A 22,498-nucleotide genomic window follows, 5' to 3' on the forward strand; every position below is an offset into this window, starting at 1 on the left:
TACGCTCAGTATATTTCAAAACTACTTGAGTCCCCACTGGGTACCATTCCCTCTGCAAGCACCATAAATACCATACACAGTAATGCATGGACCTTGTTTTTTATGCTCTGGCAATTGATATTGACCATTTTCTGTTCTTGTCAGATTCAAATCCAAGTCTAGTTAACCCGAAGGCAGGGCTCGTAACCACTTCTCTTCACTAGTTGCCTCAACTGTCCATCAACATCCATAACAGGCACGTAGCCATTTGTCTGCATGAGGTGGTCTTTAAAAAGACTTAAAAGTGCTCCTTGGTCCTGAGGGGTACTGGGAAGCAACTCTTCCCAGTTTCTGACCTGGAAACAGACCAGCTGTAAGATAACCTAAACCAGGATAAAAGTCTCCTTAGCTCCCCCAGTTTTGAGGGAGAAGAGCTTTGAGAGATGCAAAGTAGAAAGTGAAGCTTGTTATAAAAGTAAATCCTTTTCTAAAGGTATTCACAAGTTTGAATGTAAATGTCCTTACAAAAGCAAAGAGAAGCCCTGAGTCGGATCTTGTAACATTTGACATTACATTGCAATACATCCTCTCAGTCCAAGAGACTCAGAAATGTAGAATTAAATCAATCAAACTTCTAACAGTATAGTTTCAAAGATCATATTTTAGGTAGGTAAAAATCTCTCATTTTAACAGATCATGCAAACAGGAACACACGACATAAAATACCAGCTTGTACAGGTACTCCCACTGGCTACTTACATTACAGTTTAGCGTTGAGTTTTAAAACATAAATCACAAGATTGCAACATAAACACCAAGTAAAACTGCCCGCTCCCATGCCTTTGCTAGTTTTGACTTAAGAGGAGAACATGATGACTCTTCTTGGATAAACACAGCAGAACTCACAGATGAAAATGCACACTGTCCCTGCGAACGTATCACCTCTGTGGCCAGACTTCTCCTATGTTAGCTCTCCCTGCTCTCACTATACTCTTGAGAATTGCCACCACTCTCAGGAAGTGTGTGTGTGTGTGTGTGTGTGTGTGTGTGTGTGTGCGCGTGTGTATTGAATAGAACACATTTTTGCCTTTAGGAGAAAACGTGTTACGATGAGCTGAAACCACAGGACGTTCATCCTAGCTCTCTTATAGCTAGCTGTGTGATCTCAGACACCTTATTTCATCTTGCTGCACTTCAATTTGCTTCTCTAGTAATACCACCCTCCTGTTGTGGGGTGTCGTGGGGCTTAAATGACATCAACCTGGCACAGCCCTCAAGAAATATGGCTTTCTTCTCCTCACTCTCCTTTTTGGTTTGTAATGTACAATCATTTAAAAAATATTCCTTTTCTCTTTGAGGGCAGCATGTAACCTTTTTTTAATAGCAAAAAGGAATTTGGTTTTGAAAATGATGGACGTGCAGACTGCATAATTTCCTATCGACTCTAAGATGTGCATGAGTGAGAAATAATAAGGTGAAATTTCCAGGGTGGTTCAGATGCTGGGTCTGGAGAAAGCTGTAAAAAGAGGCTCAGAGGAGAGGTGTTCTGAGAAGTGGCAGTCACAGTGGAATAGCTGTTCTGCCTCTCAAGGTGACCCTTGGCAGGGGACAGCATCTATCTGTGTGTATCAATATAAGGTCTCTGCACAGTCATATAGCTCCATTCCAGGAAGGCTCCAGAGTTCTGTCTACTTCTCCACTGGAACTCTATCCATGCGTCCCTTCGGTTGCCCATGAATTTGAGTCTGAAAGCTTGAATTACAATGTGAGTCCGAGGCACCCATGTTTCCTGAGGAGCAGGAGAGCTCATCCAGATCCAGTTCTCTTGGAGATATTCTGCTCTCAGAGTACAGTCTCTCTGCTGACCACCACCATCTGTTGTTCTTCCGATGGTGCCTATGAACTTTCCAAACTACCCAGCCCCTAAGGTTATTCTTTTGACTCCAGAAAGCCCAGGTGCCTGGCAATGCACAGGCTTCCTCCTCTGTTTCCTTCAGGGACATCATAAGCGTCACTTGGTTGCATCCCCTTGTAGTCTCCCTTAGGAGCGAATGTGCAGAATTTTCTTGAACGTCTTCTTGAAGTTCTCGTTGCACAAGGGGTAGATGAGGGGGTTCAGCGTGGAGTTGATGTAGCCCAGCCAAATGGTGAACATGTGCACATGCTGGTTACAGCAGCTCTCGCAGAAGGCAATGACCATGAAGAAGATGAAATAAGGAATCCAGCAAACGATGAAGGCCATCATGATAAAACCCAATTGTTTGGCAGCCTTCCGTTCTCGGTTCATGTGCAACCCAGACATATACTGTCTTGAATGAGAGCGGAGCCTCTTCCAAGTGAACTTGATATAATCCAGTCCTATGCTAGACTCACTTCTCGATTTGCCTTTCTCCACTGCTGGCTCTGTGGGGGTGTCTGAGTCTGTCCGGGAGAAGGACTGGCTGTCACCTAGGATCTGATCCTCTAATGCCTCCTTGGCCCCACACATGTTCAGGCCCTGCTCACCCATCTCGAGCTGGCTCTGGCTCTGGTTGATGGCTGCATAGGCTCCGTCACTCCCCTCTGCCTCCGTCTGTGTCTGAACAATGTTAAGTGGGAAGCTATGAAATTTGTCCAGTTCTCCATCCTTCTCTTGGCTGAAGACACCTGGAGACTTCATCTCCTTTGGGTCCTGGGATGGTGGCTTTAAGACAGGTCCACCACCGGCATCTTTCGGCTTCCTTTTCAGAACCTCCCAGGGAGACTCCTTTCCTGGTTTCTTAGTGCCCACCTTGGGGTTCTCTGGCTTCAGCTTCACTTCAGAGAAGGAAGGGAGGGATCCATTGATGAGCTCCCGGTGCTGACAGTGCTGCCGCACAGCGAGGTAGATCTTAGCATAGAACCAGAGCATGAGCAAGGTGGGCAGGTAGAAGTTGATGATGGCGGTCATGACCTTGAACCAGGTGACATCGTAGAAGTCCGTCTCGCACTTGTCCTCCCGGCGCCCTGAGGTCTTTGACATGAAGCGGCGCCAGCCCAGGATGGGAATAATCCACAGGAAGGAGAGAAACCAGGCTGCCAAGATGGTGGCAGATGCTCGGGTCTTGGTACGATACCTCAGGTACCTGAGGGGCTGCTGCACAGAGCGGTAGCGATCGATGCACAAGATGAAGACGCTGAAAATGGACGCTGTGCTGGCCACGTAGTCCATGGAAAGCCAAAAGAGGCAGAGGGGACGCCCCAGGGACCACCTGGACATGAGGAGGTAGAGGATGTTCATGGGCATGACGACGGCCCCCACAATCAGATCGGCCACCGAGAGGCTGACGATGTACAGGTTCCCCACCGTGTGCAGCTTCCGCTCGCTGCGCACAGCATACAGGACCAGCAGGTTGAGCCCCACTGTGACCAGGGAGATGGCGCCCAGGACCACCACCAGGGGCATCAGTTGGGGGTTGGCCGTGGTGGTCTTGTTCCCCGCACACATCTTGTCTTCCAAGACGCAGGAGGAATTGGGAAGGGTCATCGGCACACGAGTCGCCTCCAGCGGTGGCTCACTCCCTGGGAGGAAAGACACAAGGATTCAGGTCAGAGCCCCGGTGACCACAGAGTCACTCAGTGCTGTCACAGTGATCAAGCTGTGTGGCGCTGCCAGGGCTGACAGACACTGCTGGTACCTACAGCCTATGTCCCCTGCTTCCTAGCCATTCCTTCCTCCTTCACTTGATGACTATTTCTTCTATTCCTGGGCAGTGTTCTGGGTACTGGGAATAGGGCAGGGAACAAAACAAAAACCTCTGTCCTCCAGGGGCTCCCGTTCTAGCGAGCGGAGGGGTGGTCAAAAACAAGGTGATGTTTGTACAAGTCCCATGTCGCACATGTTCTGGGAGGTGGGCTGCATCGTGATTGGTCTAAGCTGCATATGGTGCCCTCCTTCCTCTTTGCCAGTGGCTGGTCTAGGAGTAGGTCTGAGATACAAATGTGGCCAAGGAAGTCCATGGGGAAGTGTCATGGCAGAGATGGGGTTCTGGAAAGTTCTTCCTCTCTGACAAATGAGCAAAACCAGTAAAATGGTGTTTCACACTCGCCCTCTTCTTGGTGACAGGAAGTGATGCATGGGGCTATGGCAGTCATCTTAGGGCCATCAGGGAAACACCACTGAGACACCAACCCAGAATCCTGTTATTACTGAGCTGCTGAACTGACCCTGGAATCGTCATCCTCCAGGCTGGTTACTATCGGAAATAATTAAATATCTTTTTGGCTTGAGTCACTGTTGTGGGAGTTTTTACTTGCATCTGAAGGCACTCCTAACCAATATAGGGGAGGTTATCAGGACACACAAAGCATGGAATAAATCTAGAAAATCTCCTTAGATGAATGGCTCTCAAATGGGAAGAGGGTTATATTGTTTGAGGAAGCAAATTTTTTATTTCACTTTTATATTTGAAATCTTTCTCATTACATAAACTATGCAATGTAATATGTAACAAAACCTTTGCTAGTGGGACTATACTGAAAACAGATTGGATGCTGCTACAGGTGATCCACAACTGGGGTGGGAGGTCGAGGTAGGTATTAAAACTTCCAGAAGGTGTTGTCAGGTTTTTATATTAATCAAAAAGTGGTATGAGTTTAAAGAAAACTGAGAAATACTAACAGAGTGTAAACGTCTCAATAATTTAGCAAAAACATTATTTTTACATTAAGACAAAGCCAGATTAATTCTTGAGCAGAAGGCTAAATTCTTATGATTTTTTAAAGATAAAAAGCAAGACCCGAAATAAACAAAATAGACCTAATTAAACTTAAACGCTTTTGCACAGCAAAGGGAACCATGGACAAAATGAAAAGACAACCTACCGAATGGGAGAAAATATTTGCAAATGATATGACTGCTAAGGGGTTAATATCCAATATACATAAACAGCTCATACAATTCAACATCAGAAAAACAAAGAACCTGATTTAAAAATGAGTAGAAGACCTGAACAGACATTTTTTCAAAGAGGACATGCAGATGACCAGCAAGCACATGAAAAGATGCTCAATCATCAGGGAAATGCAAGTCAAAACCACAAGGAGAGATCACCTCACACCTGTCAGAATGGTCATCATCAAAAAGAGCATAAATAACAAACCCTGGAGAGGATGTGGAGAAATGGGAACCCTTGTACATTGTTGGTGGGAATGGTTGTAAATTGGTACAACCAGTATGGAGAACAGTATGGAGGTTCCTTAAAAACAACTAGAACTACCATATGACCCAGCAATTCCACACCTGGGTATATATCTGAAAAAAAAAAAAAAAACCCACTAATATGAAAGATACACATACCCCAATGTTCATAGCAGCATTATTTACAATTGCCAAGATATGGAAGCAACCTAAGTGTCCATTAACAGATGAATAGATAAAGAAGATTCTGGCATATCTGAGGGAGAGTCAAAAATTACCTGCACTCTGGCTGTAGAATTTACTTTAATTAACTTTTAGAGAAGACAAATACATCATTTTTCAACATAATCTCCTTGCTTTTCAATACACTTTGTCCACTTGTCAACAAATTTTCGTATTCCCTCATTAAAAAATGTTTTAGGCTGAGTTTCAAGCCACGAATGCACTGCTGTCTTCACTTTTTCATCAGAAGTGAATCTTCATCCTCGTAGGGCTGCTTTCAGGGGACCAAACAGGTGAAAGTCTGATGGAGCAAGATCAGAACTATAGGGAGGATGCTTTAACACCTCAAAATGAAGTAACCCATGGCAGACTTAGGTTTCAAAAAGTTTGTGTGAGATGGGTACTGAAACAACTCACAGAAGAGCATAAACAGAAGTGTTTGGATATCTGCAAACAAAATTTGGACCAATACTCTAAGGAAGGTGAAAGTTTCTTAAAGAGAATCATTACTGGTGATGAGACATGGGTTTATCACTATGAGCTTGAGAGTAAACGGCAGAGTGTGGAATGGAAACATCCTCAATCACCAACTAAGAAAAAGTTCAAAAGTCAACCATCACCTGGAACATTGATGCTTATAGTTTTCTGGGATTCTCAAGGGCCAGTATTGGAAGATTATCAGGAAGAATATTTAACAATCAACAGTGCTCATTACAGTGAGATGCTTATTGAAGAGCTGAAGCCTAAACTTTGGATTAAATGCAGGGGACTGCTATCCAAAGGCAGTATGATCTTGCGTCACAATGCACGTCTGCACACTTCTGCCCACACTGTCGACGCTCTGCAAAAACTTCATTTTGATGTGTTAAAGCATCCTCCCTATAGTCCGGATCTTGCTCCATCGGACTTTCACCTGTTTGGTCTCCCCACAAGGATGAAGATTCACTTCTGATGAAGAAGTGAAGACAGAGGTGTATTCATGGCTTGCAGCTCAGCCTAAAACATTTTTTAATGAGGGAATACGAAAGCTTGTTGACAGATGGATAAAGTGCATTGAAAAGCAGGGAGATTATGTCAAAAATGATGTATTTGTCTTTTCTAAAAGTTAATTAAATTCTACAGCCAGAGTGCAGATAATTTTTCACTCACCCACGTATATAAAATGGAAAACTACTCAGCCATAAAAAAGAACAATGTTGCCATTTGCAACTTCATGGATGGACTTGGAGGGTATTAGGCTTAGTGAAGTAAGTCAGACAAAGACAAATACTGTATGATATCACTTATATGTGGAATCTAAAAACTAGAGCAAACTAGTGAATATAACAGAAAAAGAAGCAGACTCACAGATAGAGAGAAGTAGTGGTTACCAGTGATGAGAGAGAAGGGCAAAGAGACAAGATAGGGGTAGGGCATTCAGAGGTACAAACTATTGTGTATAAAATAAATAAGCTACAAAGATATATTGTACAACACAGAGAATATTTTATAAAAACTATAAACCTATAAAAATATTGAATCATTATGTTGTATGCCTGTAACTTTTACCTGTAACTAATAGAATATCGTACATCAAATGTACTTCAACTAAAAAAGAAAAAAAAGGAAGACCTCAAGACAATTTGATCCTTGTGGAACAAACCCCGTGAATTACTTTGTTGTAAAAGCACCACTTGGATAGAACTGATTTTGCCCGAGCTCTATCACTAATTTTCTGAGTGATCTCTCAGCCTGCATCTTCTCGTGGGGCATATGTGAGAGGTGGGGTAGGTGATCTCTAAAGGCTTTTCCAGGTCTCCTTTTTAGAATCTTGCTGTAGGTGTCTGTCCAAGTTCTCCTCTGGCTCTGCACTGCCACAGCCAGGGCAGCCATCTTTCTCCTCTGAGCGTGGCTTCTCTGACTGCTTCAATAGCATCAACTTCTCTTCCTGTGATCTGGTCCTGCCCTCTGCTCCCATCACTCTCTGCTGTCAGCCTCAGGGGTCTCACCCACTCAGCCACTCACCCCACTCCACTCCAGCCATCACCTCTGTCAGGACAACCCCTGAATCTACAGCTTCAGCCTGTACCTTTCTCCACTCTTACATCCAACACCCAGTAACTTACAGCTTCACCTGCAGCCCTGCCCAAGTCCAATTGCTTGGAACTGTCCACAGCCACCTCAGGAAGGAGGAGAGACGGCTAGGACCATATCACCTCAGGGATTTTTATTTTTTATTTTGGTTGGGAGGAAGCAGGAGGCACTTCCCTAAAATACTTCCAGCTTGGCATTCCCCAGGTAGCTCTCACCTCCTGCTCCCACAGGAATGTCTCATTTCTCTCTTTCCTCACTGCCTTGAGGAAATTCCTCTCTTTTCTTATTTCTCTTTTCTCTCTTTGCCTCATACACACAGAGGAAAACAATTTTTTTCACTGTGTCTATATACTATTTATCATTCCACGATTCTATTTGACAGAAAATGATTTTTTATATAAAAATCTACGTATTTTTTGCTTTTTGATTAAAAAACAAGTTTTCGTGATTGAATTGAGATCACTGGAATGAAAATTAGTGTGAAATTAAGTGTTTAGGGGTGAAGTCTACTGGTGTCTGCAACTTACTTTAAAATGAATCAAAAAGCTGGATGAATGATTGGTTAGGAGAATGGATAACTGAATAGATATATGATAAAGCAAAAAGAGCAAAATGTTAATTTATGACCTGGGTGGTAGGTATATGGGTGTTCATTGTACAATGCTTCTAACTTTTCTATTTCATTGATACTTTTCATAATAAAATGTGGGAGAATATATAATAGATATATATAAACGACAAGGTCCTACTGTACAGCACAGGGAACTATATTCACTATTGTGTAATAAACCATAATGGAAAAGAATATGAAAAAGAATAGGTATGTACATGTATATCTGAATCACTTTGCCACACATTAGAAACTAGCACACGTTGTAAACCAACTATACTTCAATTTAAAAAAAAAAGAAAAAATGTTGGTGAAAATTAATACAGCATAAGGTTATCTTCCTCACTTAACTATCACCATAAGCGCCATTCTTCACCACATTTTCTCCTTCACAGCTCGGGCATGTTATTTTGCATAAAGATAAAAACAGATAAAAGATCAAGAAATATATTTTAAATGAATAAATAAGTGATCGAGAGGCAGGGTGCTCTGAAACAGCTCAGAACTTATGCAACAGATATTTACTGGTGAAAGTTTCTTTTTCAGCTCAGTGATCTGTTTTAGGAGCAAGAAACCCCACTTTTGTTCTCTGAAACCATGTGATTCAGAAGAAGGATTCCTGGAAGGGCAAGCACAGCACCCACACTGCTACAGCAGCATGTGGAGTTGCTGCTGGGGGCCTGGCAGGAGGAGGGGGGAGCCTGAGGGAACGCGAGCCCCAGGCACTGGGTCCGGGAAAAACGGGTCCCACTGGGAGGGCAGCCAAAAAGGCAGCAGGGGCGGCCACATCTGTATCTCCTGCCCTTCCCACTCAGGACCCGCTGCATAATATGCGGGGCCCAGTGCAAAATGAAAAACTATAAGGTTATTAATCATTTCAAGAGGGAGGCAGCAGAACATTGAACCAAGCACGGGGCCCTCCTGAGCACAGGGCCTGTGTGACTGTCATTCTGGTCTCTCTTCTCTCACCCAGTCCCTGAAAAGGGTCCACTCCGTGACACAGCTAATGTCAGGCACTTTTCCTTCCCTTGGGGATCTGCGTTCCTCGGAGAATATCCGTGAATGGTTTTCCCTCTCTAAATGCCAAAAGGATGCCAGGTGCTCCGGCAGAGAGTGGGAGGTATCTGGGGACATAGATTCTCATTTCACCCCACGCTACACAGGATGCCAAGCTCCCCTCGGGCTGCCCAGACCCCGCTGGGCTCTGAGGTGTCCTCTCTGGAGTAAGGTCAAGCCTGCAGAGAGGATGTGCCCTGGCAGAGAGAACCGAACATAAGGAGGCACTTGGGACAGGGCATTCTGAGAAGAAAGAACCAGGGCACCAACGAGTCTTTACAACACCATGTCCCTCAGGGAGCAGGCCCTGGAAGAGAGAGTTCTCACCCGGCTCTGCCACTCAATGGGTTGCTAGAGCCTGGGAAAACATCCAGGTCTCCAATTTCCTCACCTGTAAAGTAGGGAAAATAGCATCACCTTCTTCCCCGGGGCTGTCAGGAGGCTCAGTTGAGACAATGGAGTAGGAGAGCTCTGTTAACACCCCATAATGACAACTTGATGACAAGCAGAAACGGATCCTTTGTCTCTAAGAAGCTCACATACAAAAGCTAGCCATCATTTTTGAGTTAAGGCAATGGCTCCATTCCAAAACCATGGACTTCCCTGGTGGTCCGGTGGTTAAGATTCTGTGCTCCCAATGCAGGGGGCTTGGGTTTGATCCTTGGTCAAGGAACTAGATACCACGTGCCGCAACTAAAGATCCCATGTACTATAACTAGAGATCCCGCATGCTGCAACTAGAGATCCTGCATGCCACAACTAAAGATCCTGCATGCTGCAATGAAGATCCCGCATGCGGCAACGCAGATCCCATGTGCCGCAACTGAGACCCAGTGCAGCCAGATAGAAAAGTAAATAATTAAAAAAAAAAAAAAAAGACTATGCTTATTCAAAAAACAAAACAAAAAAACAAAAAACTCATTAGCTGCAGTGGAATTTTTACTAGAGTGATTACAAGTCTAATCCAATCAGGTCCATGTGCCAGAAGATAAACAAAGGTAGCCAACAGTCCCTCCAGAGCCCGGGCAGCGCTGCCTGGGACAGCTACAATGGTAAGCCAAGCCCTGGGCTTTTCAGATATCAGTTATTAAGTGCCCACCACAAGCCCATAAGGAGGCCTTCTGATGAGCCCCAAGGTAGAGAGGAGGAAACGGTGAGCTCAGGCTCCGAGGGGTGAAGCAACTTACTCAAGGGCACACCGCTAAAAGTAGGTGGTGAAGCCAAGATTCACAACTAGGTCTGTCTAACTCAGAATTTCTCAACCTTCATTCTACTGGCATTTTGAGCTGGGTATTTCTTTGTTGTCAAGCGGTGTCCTGTGCGTGGCTGCATGTTTAGCAGCTTCCCTGGTCTCTATGCACTAGATGCCAGTAGCACCCTCGCCCCCATTCCCAGACGTGACAATCAAAAATATCTCTAGACATCTCCAGATATCCACTGGGAGGTGAAATGATCCATAGTTGAGAACCGCTGATCTAACTGAAGAATATGCCAACAAAAACAGCTTTCAGCTCAAAGCAAGGAAGGAGTTTCTAAAAACAGATGCTATCTAACAAAGCAGTGACTTGCCTTGAGAGAGACTAAGCTCTTTATCACAGGGGGCATCCAAGAAGAGGGGGCTCTGGCTCCACGTGAGACATACTCCTGCTTTCTCATTGGCAATTGTTGATTTTAGATAAAGGGTTTGATGGGCAGGAATTTCTGTTGACAGGCAGGAAGGGGAAGCAAGAGGAACTGGAGGATTTGGAGAGATGCTACACATGAAATGAGGCTCCCCGTGGCCTCACGCTCTCCACTTTCCCTCCCATTTCAGCAATGCTAGTCCACAGAAGGCTTGGAGCTCATTTGGGTGGTAGAATAGCACAGCAGTTAAGAACCCAGGCTTTGTAAATCAGTTAACCTCTGGTCTCATCCTGCTTCTGCCTAATGAGCTGGGTAAGATATTTCACTTCATGAAGTCTCAGTATTCCTCATCTCTAAAATGGGCATAAACACCTAGTACAGAGCCTGACATATAGGAAGTGCTCATTTAACAGTGGCTGTTGTGTTTTCTTCCGCTTCTTAGTGAGTGACACACCAACCCCACGGCCAGCCCTGTCAAGTTCAGAGGAATCATCCTTGACCTCTCCCTGTTTTTTACTATGGCAGAAACTGCTAATAGTTTCCCAATATCAGGTCTCTTCTATTCAGGAAGAGACTTCTGCTATTTAACGGAAATCATGGCTGCCTGTAATAGAAACTACATTTCTCAGGCTCCTTTATGACTGGGTATGACCATGTGACTGAGTTCCAGTGAAATGGAAATGGAAATGTTGTTTGCAATTTTCAGAAAGCAGCCCTAAAGGGAGGACATGTTCTTTTCTTTGGCCCTTCATTCTTCCATCTGGCTCCAATGTTGACAGGACGAATAGAGCTTAAGCAACTATCTTGGGACCATGAAGTAGAGCCTCAAAATGAGGAAGATGAAGCAGTAATTTGGGAGGAGCTGAGGTCCCTGATGATCATGGAGCTGCCATTCCAGCCAGAACCATCTCTGGATTAGCTTGGGTTTTCTATCACCCACACCCAAACCAAACCCTACCTGATACACTGCCCCTAACTTCAAGGAATTTGTCAATTAGGATGAGAAGAAAAACAAAAGATAAACAAATTGTATCAGAAAAATTAAATTAAAAATTCTAAAATGCAACTGGGACAAGAGTGATAACTGAGGTAAGATCAAAGCAGGTGGCAGGACAGGGGAGGGAGGAACAGCCTCTCCCAAGGTAGAGTGGGAATGCCAAGAAGGACATCAGAGAACGGGTGATGTGTGACTGGGCTTTGAAGGATGAATAGAAGTTTGCAAGGAGGAAGGAAGAGGAGTTTAAGGTTGAGTAAAAGAAAGAATAAAAGCACAAAGCTGAGTTCGAGGAGTTGGGGGGGAATTGTTGGAAGTGACTGGAGCACAGAATGAGGAGTCTGGAGATGCAGGTTGGGACCTAGGTGTGAAGATTTGCTTTTACCCTCTAGGCCTTTGTCTGTGCTGTTTTCCCTGCCTGGAGCACCCTCTAGCCTTGAAGCTCTTAGCTGCTCCTCCTTCTGTGTTCCAGGACAGTTCCAACACTCCCCTAAGCATCAGCTATCTTATCATTCTTTCTTTACTTGATTCTCCGCAACTACAAGGGGGTACCTCTAGGGCGTGGAGTGTGCCCACTAATTCTGTTTCTGAAGGTCGACACCCAGGGCCATAAAGGGGACACCCCCTCCTTGACAGCAGAGGCCACACCTTTTCCTCACTGCCATTCTCCTGTGCTGGCACACGATAGATGCTCAGCAGAAGCTTACTGGATGAGCTCTGAAAAAAAAAAAGACACACACACAGATAAACAGGAGCAGGAGACTCAGGAGGAAGAACCTAAATGCAGACGGCGTGGGCATATTTTTCACAGGCCTCTTTAAACCAACAAAAACTTGAGATAAGATTTGTTCTAATGATGAATATTAATACCTGTCAGCGAAATGTCCTACATCTTCTCGGAAACTTCTGGAAATTTCCTTCCTGGTAATCCAAAACATGAATAAAGGTCTATGCACAAAGATGCTTACTGCAACACTATTTATGGTAGGAAGTAAAAGGAAATAATCTAACATTTGGAAACTACACATATTATGGGGTAGCTACCGTCATCAATAATCACATTTATGGAGCACCAGGAATGATATAGGAAGATACTTATGATGAAATTAAATTTACAACAGACCTTTGTACAGGGTGATGTCAATTCTATTAACTAACAGGCTTACAGAGAGCGTGAATCTCTGCTATGTTATGTTAACAGTGGTCTCCTCTGGGTAGTAAATGATATTTATTATTTTCAGTATTTTCCAAGATTTCAACAATGAAGACATCTTAGTTTTATAATAGGGAGAATACGAACTAACTGCACTCGTTTTGAAAAATGAAATAAAATATATTCCATAGGGGAAAAATGTTTTAATGTCTCCCACACCCTTAAAACATCTTTTATTTTCTTTAGTAAAAAGTGAGAGTTTGGGATTCCTTTCTTGATTACGTTCTAAACTGCCTCTCCCACCGCGCCCCATTCCAAACTGCTCTGCCCTCTGCCTCATTTGCTTTGGATGGTGATTGTGGTCAAGGAAGGCAGAACATTAAATTCCTTGCTCTAATTCTAAGAAAGAGGCGCCATGCATGAGCAGGCCCCAAGTACTGCATATTCTCATTGAGTCTGTCCCAGGCGTCATTTCCATAAAACCCAGGTTTATCAATGCCACTGGTGATGGTGCAGAGAGCTGAACGCGAAGAGCAAAATTCCATTACGAGCCCAGTGCTGCGGGAATGTGGCTGACTCAGAATCTAGGGCAGCGCTGGGCTCAGAGTCAGCCTCTGGGTAAAACACAAGAGACAGACAACCTTGTGAGTAGGCAGTGGTCCCCAAGATTTTTCTGGGGGTGGAGGTACACATTCAAATGTCTACAGAGTCAGGGAGGAAAGGTTAATAAGAATGGAGGACTGTGTGTGTGGAGCAAGACAGAATGGTGGGGACCGGGGCAACCAGGAGAGGAGAGCCTTTGAAGAGGACAGCTGCCACTCAGGTGCCACCAACTGCGGCAGGCCCAGATCTGTCTAATTTTAAAATGAAGCCTAAAAGCTGGATTTTTTCCCATGGAATCTTTTAATTTTTAAATGTTGTCCATAAGTCAGTTGTTTCATTTGTTTTCTTGGACACAAACATAGGTCAAGCAAAAACAAATTTGGGGGATCTGACCTGTGAGCCCTGAGCTGGAGATGTGAATCTAGTTCACAGGGGATCCAGGGTGCTGAATACGAGAAAATGACCTTGGAGAGACACCTTTTGGGGTATTTGCCCAGCTCACACCAAGTCTCCTCTTAGAACCATCACCCACCTAGGGGTGGGCCCCAGCAGCCAAAGTCACACCGTGTAAACTCGACGCCTAGGCACACGTGATTGGACCAAAAGCTGTCTCCTGATCCCAAATGGCCCAATCAATCCAAATCTTCTTCTGGAAAACTGGAATCAGAGTTGTGCAGTCAAGATAGCGTGTTGGTCTCGTGAACTGAAGTGACAAGGAAGTGAGTGCTAAGGATGCCGCTGGGGGGCAGTGTTACTCACTTCCAGGCAGAAGACAGCGGACAAATGCAATGATGCACATGCAGGAACAGCTGACATCTCTGTGTACAGAGATGAACTTAGACCGTGCCCTCCCACCATACACAAAGATTAACCCAACATTGACCAAAGTCCTAAATATAAGAGCCAAACCTCTTAAAAATCTTAGAAGAAAGAGAAGAAAATCTTTATGACCTTGAGTTGGACAAAGACTTCTTAGATACAACACCAAAGGCACAACCAATAAAGGAAAAAAATTGCTACCTTGGACTTCATAATGACTAAAGATTTCTGTGTTTCAAAAGGCACCCCTAAGAAACTGCAAAGCTACAGAATGGGAGAAAATGTTTGTATATCATATATCTGAGAGATCATATATCTGATGTATCCAGAATATATAAAGAACACTTCCAACTCAATAACAAGAAGGCAAATAACCCAATTTAAAAATGAGAAAAGGATATGAATAGACATTTCACCAAAGAAGATATAGGAATGGTTCACAAGCACACGAAGAGATGCTCAACATTGTTAGCCATTAGGGAAATGCAAATCAAAACCACAATGGGATACCACTGCACACCCATCAGGGTGGCTATAATTTTAAAAGACAGACAATAATAAATGTTGAGGAGGATGTAGAGAAATTAGAAGCCTCATATACTGTTGCTGGAAATGTAAAATGGAACAGCCACTGTGGAAACCTCTGGTAATTCCTGAACAGTCAAACATAGTTAGCAGATGATTCTGCAATTCCATATTTAGATATATGCCAAAGAGAACTGAAGATATAAATATGTCCATGTATTTGTTTTTGTTTTGTTTTTTAAAGATTTATTTAGTTTTTAATTTATTTTTGACTGCGTTGGTTCTTCATTGTTCTGCATGAGCTTTCCCTAGTTGTGGGGAGTGGGGACTACTCTTAGTTGCAGTGCTTGGGCTTCTCATTGAGGTTTCTCTTGTCACAGAGCACGAGCTCTAGGCACAAGGGCTTCAGTAGTTGCAGTACGTGGGCTCAGTAGTTGTGGCTCATGGGCTCTAGAGCACAGGTTCAGTAGCTGTGGCTCATGGGCTTAGTTGCTCCGCGGAATGTGGGATCTTCCTGGACCAGGGATCAAACTCATGTACCCTGCATCGGCAGGCGGATTCTTAATCACTGTGCCACCAGGGAAGTCCCATGTCTATGTAACTGTGTGTGAGTGTTTCTAGCACTATTCATAACAGCTAAAAAGTAAAAACAACCCAAACGTGTATCAACTGGTGAGTGGATAATCAAAATACAGTATATCCATGTATTTCATCAGTAAAAAGCAACAAAATACTGATCCATGCTGTAACATGGATGAAGTGCAAGACCTCACACTAAGTGAAAGAATCCAGACATAAAAAGCCATATATTTTATGACTCCATTTATATGAAATGTCCATAGTAGGCAAATCCATACAGATAGGAAGTGGACGAGTAGTTGTCTGAGGTTTATGATCAGTGGTTGATTAAGGGTAGGAACAGGAAGGAATCTTTGGAAGTGTTGGCAATGTTCTAAAATTGCATTCCGATGATGACTAACTCTGTACATTTACTAACAATAATTGAATTGTATGATTCACTTAGAATGGGTGAATTTCATGGCATGTAAATTATACCTCAACAAAACTGTTTAAAAAGAAATTCAGTGGTCCAAGAAAGAAGCTGCCAGGGTTTCCAGACCTGTCTGTCGGTTTTAAAAATCTATTTTGGTACACTAGGGTTGCTCCCCAAAATACCTACCATAAGATTTTTTTATTTAAAAGGAAATAAAGATGTGTTAGAAGAAAGATGAAACTAAGGGTGGGTCCTAAAGAACCACCATCATTGGGCCACAGTTTTGACTCTGAGTTTCCCAGGAGCCAGAGCAAAGAGGAAAACGGGATCAATTACAAGATTCTAGTGTCACTTAAATGAAAACAAACCACTTGCTTAGCAGAAGGACTGGCACTTCAGCTGGTACTAAGTTTTGGATAAAATGTATCTCATGGTTTCTTGTAAAGGAAGCAGAGTGAAATGCTACACATAACTTCTTAGTTCATCATCAGGATTGGAAATATAGAAACGATTTAGCTACAACAACACTTTCCTCCTGTACCTCTGTGATTTTCTTTCCTTTTACCATTTGGTTTCAGAGTTTGGAAGCTTGGACGTGCTTGATTGGTCGTCTGCCCCTTCCATCCCCCACCCCTGGTAGGACAGGATGGGATTTTTTAAACTAGGTACAGGAAAGGGAAGTGGAAGGCTAGTCATCACTTACTGGCAAAGAAAAGAAGTATACAAAGCCCAGCTCCATTCTCTCTTATCCTCTGGCCTAGAAGGCAATGAAGAAAAAGAAAAGTAATGTTTCAAAGACTTTCTGCATACCTGCATTGGGCTGGGAGGGTTTCTTCATTTAATCATCACAGTGCTGGTAACGTCACAAGAAAGGAATCATTCTTGCTCCCATTTTAGAGATGTGGAAACAGACTTTTGTAGTTTATTGGTTGCCCTGCACTAAGCTCTAAAGGCGACTGAAGAGCAAGTTTCATTTAAAGGCCCAAGTGATACCCACCTTCTAAGACACTTGAATGAGTTGCAGACACCCCCTCCCCATCCCCACTCATCCTCCTTTTCACTACAGTGAGAAAGAGCGGAAAGTGAATACATGTTTTAAATAAAGATTTCATGGAATTGGAAATATGAACATTCATGCTAACATTAGTCAAGGACAGAGCAAATACGGTCCCAGGCCCAGCGCATGCACACATATCATTCCTGGACACAATGAATAATGTTTTCTTTCCGTTCCAAATGCCTGGAGATTAAACCGTGAGAAAGGCAATCTCAAAGACCAAAGTTATGCACATTGTCCTCTTCTTAAGAAAAAGAAAAAAAAAAGGATATTGACGTAAATAAAAGAGCTGGCAGAGGAGAAAGGAGAGGCAGACACGATGTTTGTAAGTGAGAGTTCCTAGGTAATCAGGACTTTCTTTAATGTCTCTGTCTCCTTCAGTCATGTGACCCAGTGCCTGACTGTGCAATGGCCACCCCAGCCCCACACCAGGGCTCTTCCGCACCCAAGCCCTCCCGCTGTTTCTGGGGCCAGACTTGTCAGTGATAGGTATGTACTGGGGTACAGGTGTGTGTGAATAAGTCTGGCTGCTGGTTCCATTCTGATATTTATTTATTCATCCATCCATCCATCCGTCCATCCATCCAAAAAGTCTTTATTGAGGGATGAGGTACAGATGTTATGACAGGAAAAGGATAAACTCAACCCCTGTCCTCATGGAGCTTACAGCCTATACCAGTGGTCCTCAACCTTGGCTTGGAGAGCTTTTAAAACATATTAAGACATCTGCTTCAAGGAAGATGGTGTACAGATACTTTTCCCTATTCTTCCATTAAGTACAATTAAAAAACCCTGGACATCATATTTTAAACAAACATAAGATGACTCTGAAAAATGCAGAGGCAAAGGCAGACCAGTTACTCTTTGGAATTCTTTGGAAGCCAGAACCCAAAAAATAACACAGCATTGAGTCCCCTGGGTTTTCATTTGGCCAAACATATCTGAGACAGTGCTGAAGAAGTTGGCAACTCAAAACACCAAAGGGCACAGAAAGAAAAAACGCACAATAAAAGCTTGCTGTGTCTAGACAAAAACACAGGAAAGGCACAGGCCAGAAAAATAGAAAACTTTTAGACAGTGACTGCTGTACTGCAGCCAAACACCACAGAAAACACAAGACCCCTGCTCCTATCTTCATTAGCAAAGGCTGAGCGGGGAGCCAGTACTTCAACCTTGTCAGGCTATGACAAGGTGACCCCTCACATCCCTATTGGGCCCTAGTAGGGACCTGCATCCCCATCACGTGGAGGCAAGCCCTGCATCCACACCCAGCATCAGTAGAGGCACATCAATGCCTTCCAGCTAGGGAGTTATCCCTGGGGGGCCTGGTGGGGAGCCAGAACTACACCCTCTGCTTGTCAGTAACAAAGACCTCCTTGAAGGGAGGGCCCCCTTCAAGTCAAGTGGGGATCCTGGACTTCTCCTCCCACTTGGAAGTAATGAGCCCATTGCACTCCCCGCCTCCCCCCCCCCGCCCCCCCCCCACCCCAACCCTGCTTCCTCTGCTGGAGCAGTGTCTCACAAAGCCAGATAAAATGGGACTTAAATATGATCCAGAGCCTCATAACATAATACCTAAAATGTCCACCCTTCAAATAAAAGTCACTTGTCATATAAAAAAAAACTGAGGAAATTTCAAATGGAATTTTAAAAAAGCAATTGACAGATACCAATGCCAAAATGACAGAGACATTAAAATCATCTGACAAATATTTTAAAGTAGTCGTAATAAAAACGCTCCATGTGCAAATGGGAACATGTCTGAAACAAATGAAAATGTAACAAGTGTCAGCAAAGAAATAGAAGATAAAAAGAAGAATAAAGTGGAAATTTTCAAACTGAAAAATCTAATAACTGAAAATAAAACCTCAATGGAAGGGTTCACCATCAGGATAGAGGAAGCTGTGGAAAGAATCAGTGAACAAGAAGACAGAATAGAAATTACCCAATCTGAAGATCAGAAGGAAAAGAGATCAGGAAAACCAACCAACCAACCAAACAACAACAACAATAAAAAAACAACCAGAGTCCCAGGGACCTGTGGGATGGTAACAAAAGAGCTAACATTCCTGTAATCATGGTCTTGGAAGATGATGAAAAAGAGGGTGGGGATGAAAAGATACTTGAAGACATAGTGGCTGAAAACTTCCTAAATTGGACGAGATATAAACCCACAGAATCAAGAAGCTAAGTGAACCTCAAACAGGATAACCTCCCCTCCCCCCGCAAAAAAAAACCCACACCAAGACACATAATAATTCTGAAAATGAAAGACTCTTGAAAGCAGCCAGTGAAAAAATAATATCTTATCATAATAAGAACAACAGCAGATTTCTCATCAGAAAATATGGAGGTGAACAGGAAGTAGCACAATGTTTCTCAGATGCTAAAAGAAAAGGACTATCAACCCAGAAACTTATACTCAATGAAAATATCCTTAAGGAATAAAGGGAAGTCAATACATTCTCAGATGAAGAACTTGTACAGGACTTTTATGCTGAAAACTACAGAACACTAATGAAAGAAATAAAAGATCTAAATAAATGGAGAGATACACAGTGTCCACAGATTAGAAGATTTATAGTAAATAAGTAAGCATAGTAAATAAGTTCTCCTCAAATTGATGTACACATTTAATGCAATTTCTATCCAGATCTCAGCAAGATGTCTTATGGAGAAGGACAAGACTATTCTAAAATCTATATGGAAAGGCAAAGGAACTAGAAATAGCTAAAATAACCTTAAACAAGAAAAATAAAATGGAAGAAATCCACCTATGTGATTTCAAGACTTAATATATAGCTACAGTAATCCAGACTGTGGTATTAGTGGAGAACAATGGAACAGAATAGAGAACCAAGAAATAGACTCACACAAATATTCCCAACAGATTTTTGACAAAAGGCGTAAGATCAGTTTAACTGAGGAAAGGGTGTTTTCAACAAATAGTGCTGGAGCAATTGGACATGCATAGGCAAAAACTGAAATCTCATAGGTCATTAAAAAATTCACTCAAAGTGGTTCACAGACATAAAGGTAAAACATAAAATGATGAAAGTTTTAGAAAAACACATTAGGGACTTCCATGGTGGTGCAGAGGTTAAGAATCTGCCTGCCAATGCAGGGGACAAGGGTTCGATCCCTGGCCTGGAAAGATCCCACGTGCCACGGAGCAACTAAGCCTGTGAGCCACAACTACTGAGCCCACATGCCACAACTACTGAAGCCTGTGTGCCTAGAGCCCATGCTCTAGAATAAAAGCCACCACAATGAAAAGCTCATGCACCACAACGAAGAGTAGCTCCCTCTCGTAACTAGAGAAAAGCCCACATGCAGCAACGAAGACCCAATGAAGCCAACACATAAATAAATTAATAATAATAATAAAAAAAGAAAAACACATTAGAGAAAAATCTTCAGGGTCCAGGCCAAGGCAAAGAATTCTTAGACTTGACACCAAAAGCATGAACCATAAGAAGAAAAACTACTGAATTGGCTCTCTCCTTCAGCTACTTACCTACCCCCATCATAATCTTCACTGGATCTACGTGTCTCTTATACCATCATTTACTTTGTATATTTTCTAACAGATCCATCTTTTTTTTGTTTGTTTGTTTAAATTCATTTCACTACAAATGAAAAACTAGTCATGTGTTTTTTGTCATCTATAGAAACTTTTCATAAGAATAAGTAGAGTGACAACAAAACAATGTGACTGAATCTAGCCAGACATTTTGAGGAAGGGTCTGCTTTGTTTAAAAAAAAAAAAACAAAAGAGCAAGTGTAAGATAGGTGTTAAAGACCTACCAGCACCAAACTGAGACTCTCCTGGATGTAACCAGGACTGAAAATCCATGTGAGTCAGTGTTAATTAATGCCACATCTGAGTATCAGTTAGAGTCACTTCAGGTCTATCACCTAAAATGCAGCAAATACTGTTTTAAATCTCATCATACAATTATTTTGCTCCTAAAGGCCTCTAAGGAAAAGTGCAAATTCTTCAGGCTGCTGGCATGACATTTCCTTCATGTCTGACCCATGTCAACTCCAGTAAAAATGAGTTTACTGACCCCAAACCCCCAGGTTCTTTCAGCCTTTGGGCTCTGTACATGGTGCTCTCTCTTCCTGGAAGAGAATGTGCTTTGAGAGTTGGGACCACTTCTTTGTTTACTATTGTCTCCTTCTGGGCCAACTTCAGAGCCTGCCTGGAACAAAGTAAGTGAGAAGGATGAGACAGGTTGGTGAAGAAGATGGAAAGAAAATAGAAAGGAAAGGAGGAAGGTGGGAACGAAGGAAGGGTGGGATGGAGGGAAGGACGGAGTTATTGATGAACTTCTAGTTATTGTACAAAACCCATCTTAAAAGTTCCTTCCTCTTTGAAGCTTTCCCATATCCTTTAGCCACCTTTTACATTCCTCCCTCTGAGACCCCACAGTATTGTTTCCATATCTCTATCAAGGCATTTAAATCTCTGTATTCTGCTGAATGAATGAACAAATGAATGAATGAAAGAATTCAGGTCTCCTTCATTAGACTGATCCTTACAAGGGCAGAGGCAATATGATATTCATTTATAAATCAGCACTTAGCCCAGTGGTTCTCCACGTTGGCTGCACATTGGAATTACATGGGAAGCTTTAAACAAATACTAATGCCTAGGTCCCACCCTTGGACGTGGTTCTGATTTAATTGGTCTGGAGTGTGGTCCTGGTCTTAGGATTTTTTAAAACTCTCCAGACGCAGCCAAGATTTCAAACCATTGTCCTAACCCAAAGCCGAGTGGTAGGGAGCTCAGTAAATGATGAATGAGTATAAATGGATGAAGCCTGCCTTTAGCACATCAGAGTCCTGACCCAGCATGACCATTCTCAGGGTTTCATGTTATGCTAATTCATTAATATATTCAGGAACTACTAATTAAGCAATAACGCAGTACCAGGCATTACGCAAGGCCAAGCTGCTGGAGATGCAAACGTGACTAAGACACCCACTTCTCCCCCTTGTTCCAATGTACCTTAGGGAACACTGGGGCTGGGTCCTAGTCCATCCAAGAACTTTCTGTCCTGCTGATTAATTGGCTGGTCCCAAAAGCAACCACCTCTCTAGTGACTAACAGCAAACCTTACTTCAGGCTGCTTTCTTCAGCAAATGTGAGGACAGACTCTGGTCACTCCCAGCAAGAAGGTTCCCGGAGGGTGTGAATCAAGAGACCAAAAAAAAGTGTTTCTGTCTAGACTTTGCCAAACCCTGCAGAAGACAATAGCAAGTCTCAAAAGGCAGACCAAAGTCCTGTACTGCTAAACTAAACTTCCTTCTGGGTGTGTATTTACAGAAAGACAATCTAAGGCCTTAGGATAGAATTATGATCTTAATTACTCCAAGGTAAATGGACTTACCATCCCAGCTGCTGCCCCTCACTGCTTTAAGATCTTGCACTGCAGATTACCGAGGGGCAGAGCTAGCAACCATTAGTGCTACCTGCTCTCGTGCAGACTTTGATAACACGCATCTCCTCTCGACGGTCCTAACAGCTTCCCAACTGGCCATCCTGACCCTGGGCTTGGCCAGGATCTTGATGGCCCCTTCAGCCCATCCTGCACAAAGAAGCCATATAATCTTTCTAAAACCACTA

At 43.2% G+C, this 22,498-nt stretch overlaps 2 protein-coding genes across 11 annotated transcripts in view; both read right to left on the bottom strand.

Annotated features, from left to right (window-relative positions):
* Window positions 1–22,498, bottom strand: part of ATG7 (autophagy related 7) — a 330,637-nt gene that overhangs the window by 237,265 nt on the left and 70,874 nt on the right. The window lies entirely within an intron of this gene.
* Window positions 1,340–22,498, bottom strand: part of HRH1 (histamine receptor H1) — a 92,024-nt gene continuing 70,865 nt past the window's right edge. For 7 of the 10 annotated variants that reach the window (XM_057705413.1, XM_057705412.1, XM_057705421.1 and 4 more), the window contains one exon: window positions 1,340–3,519. In XM_057705413.1, coding sequence (XP_057561396.1) covers window positions 2,021–3,484 — 1,464 coding nt within the window. In that variant the 5' untranslated portion in view covers window positions 3,485–3,519 and the 3' untranslated portion in view covers window positions 1,340–2,020. Of the gene's footprint in view, window positions 3,520–12,363; window positions 12,433–12,585; window positions 12,637–16,512; window positions 16,567–22,498 lie in introns of all 10 variants that reach the window. The other 3 variants (XM_057705414.1, XM_057705417.1, XM_057705415.1) reach the window with 3 other exon arrangements.

The sequence above is a fragment of the Hippopotamus amphibius genome, chromosome 13, assembly GCF_030028045.1.
Source record: "Hippopotamus amphibius kiboko isolate mHipAmp2 chromosome 13, mHipAmp2.hap2, whole genome shotgun sequence".
Lineage (NCBI taxonomy): Eukaryota > Metazoa > Chordata > Mammalia > Artiodactyla > Hippopotamidae > Hippopotamus > Hippopotamus amphibius.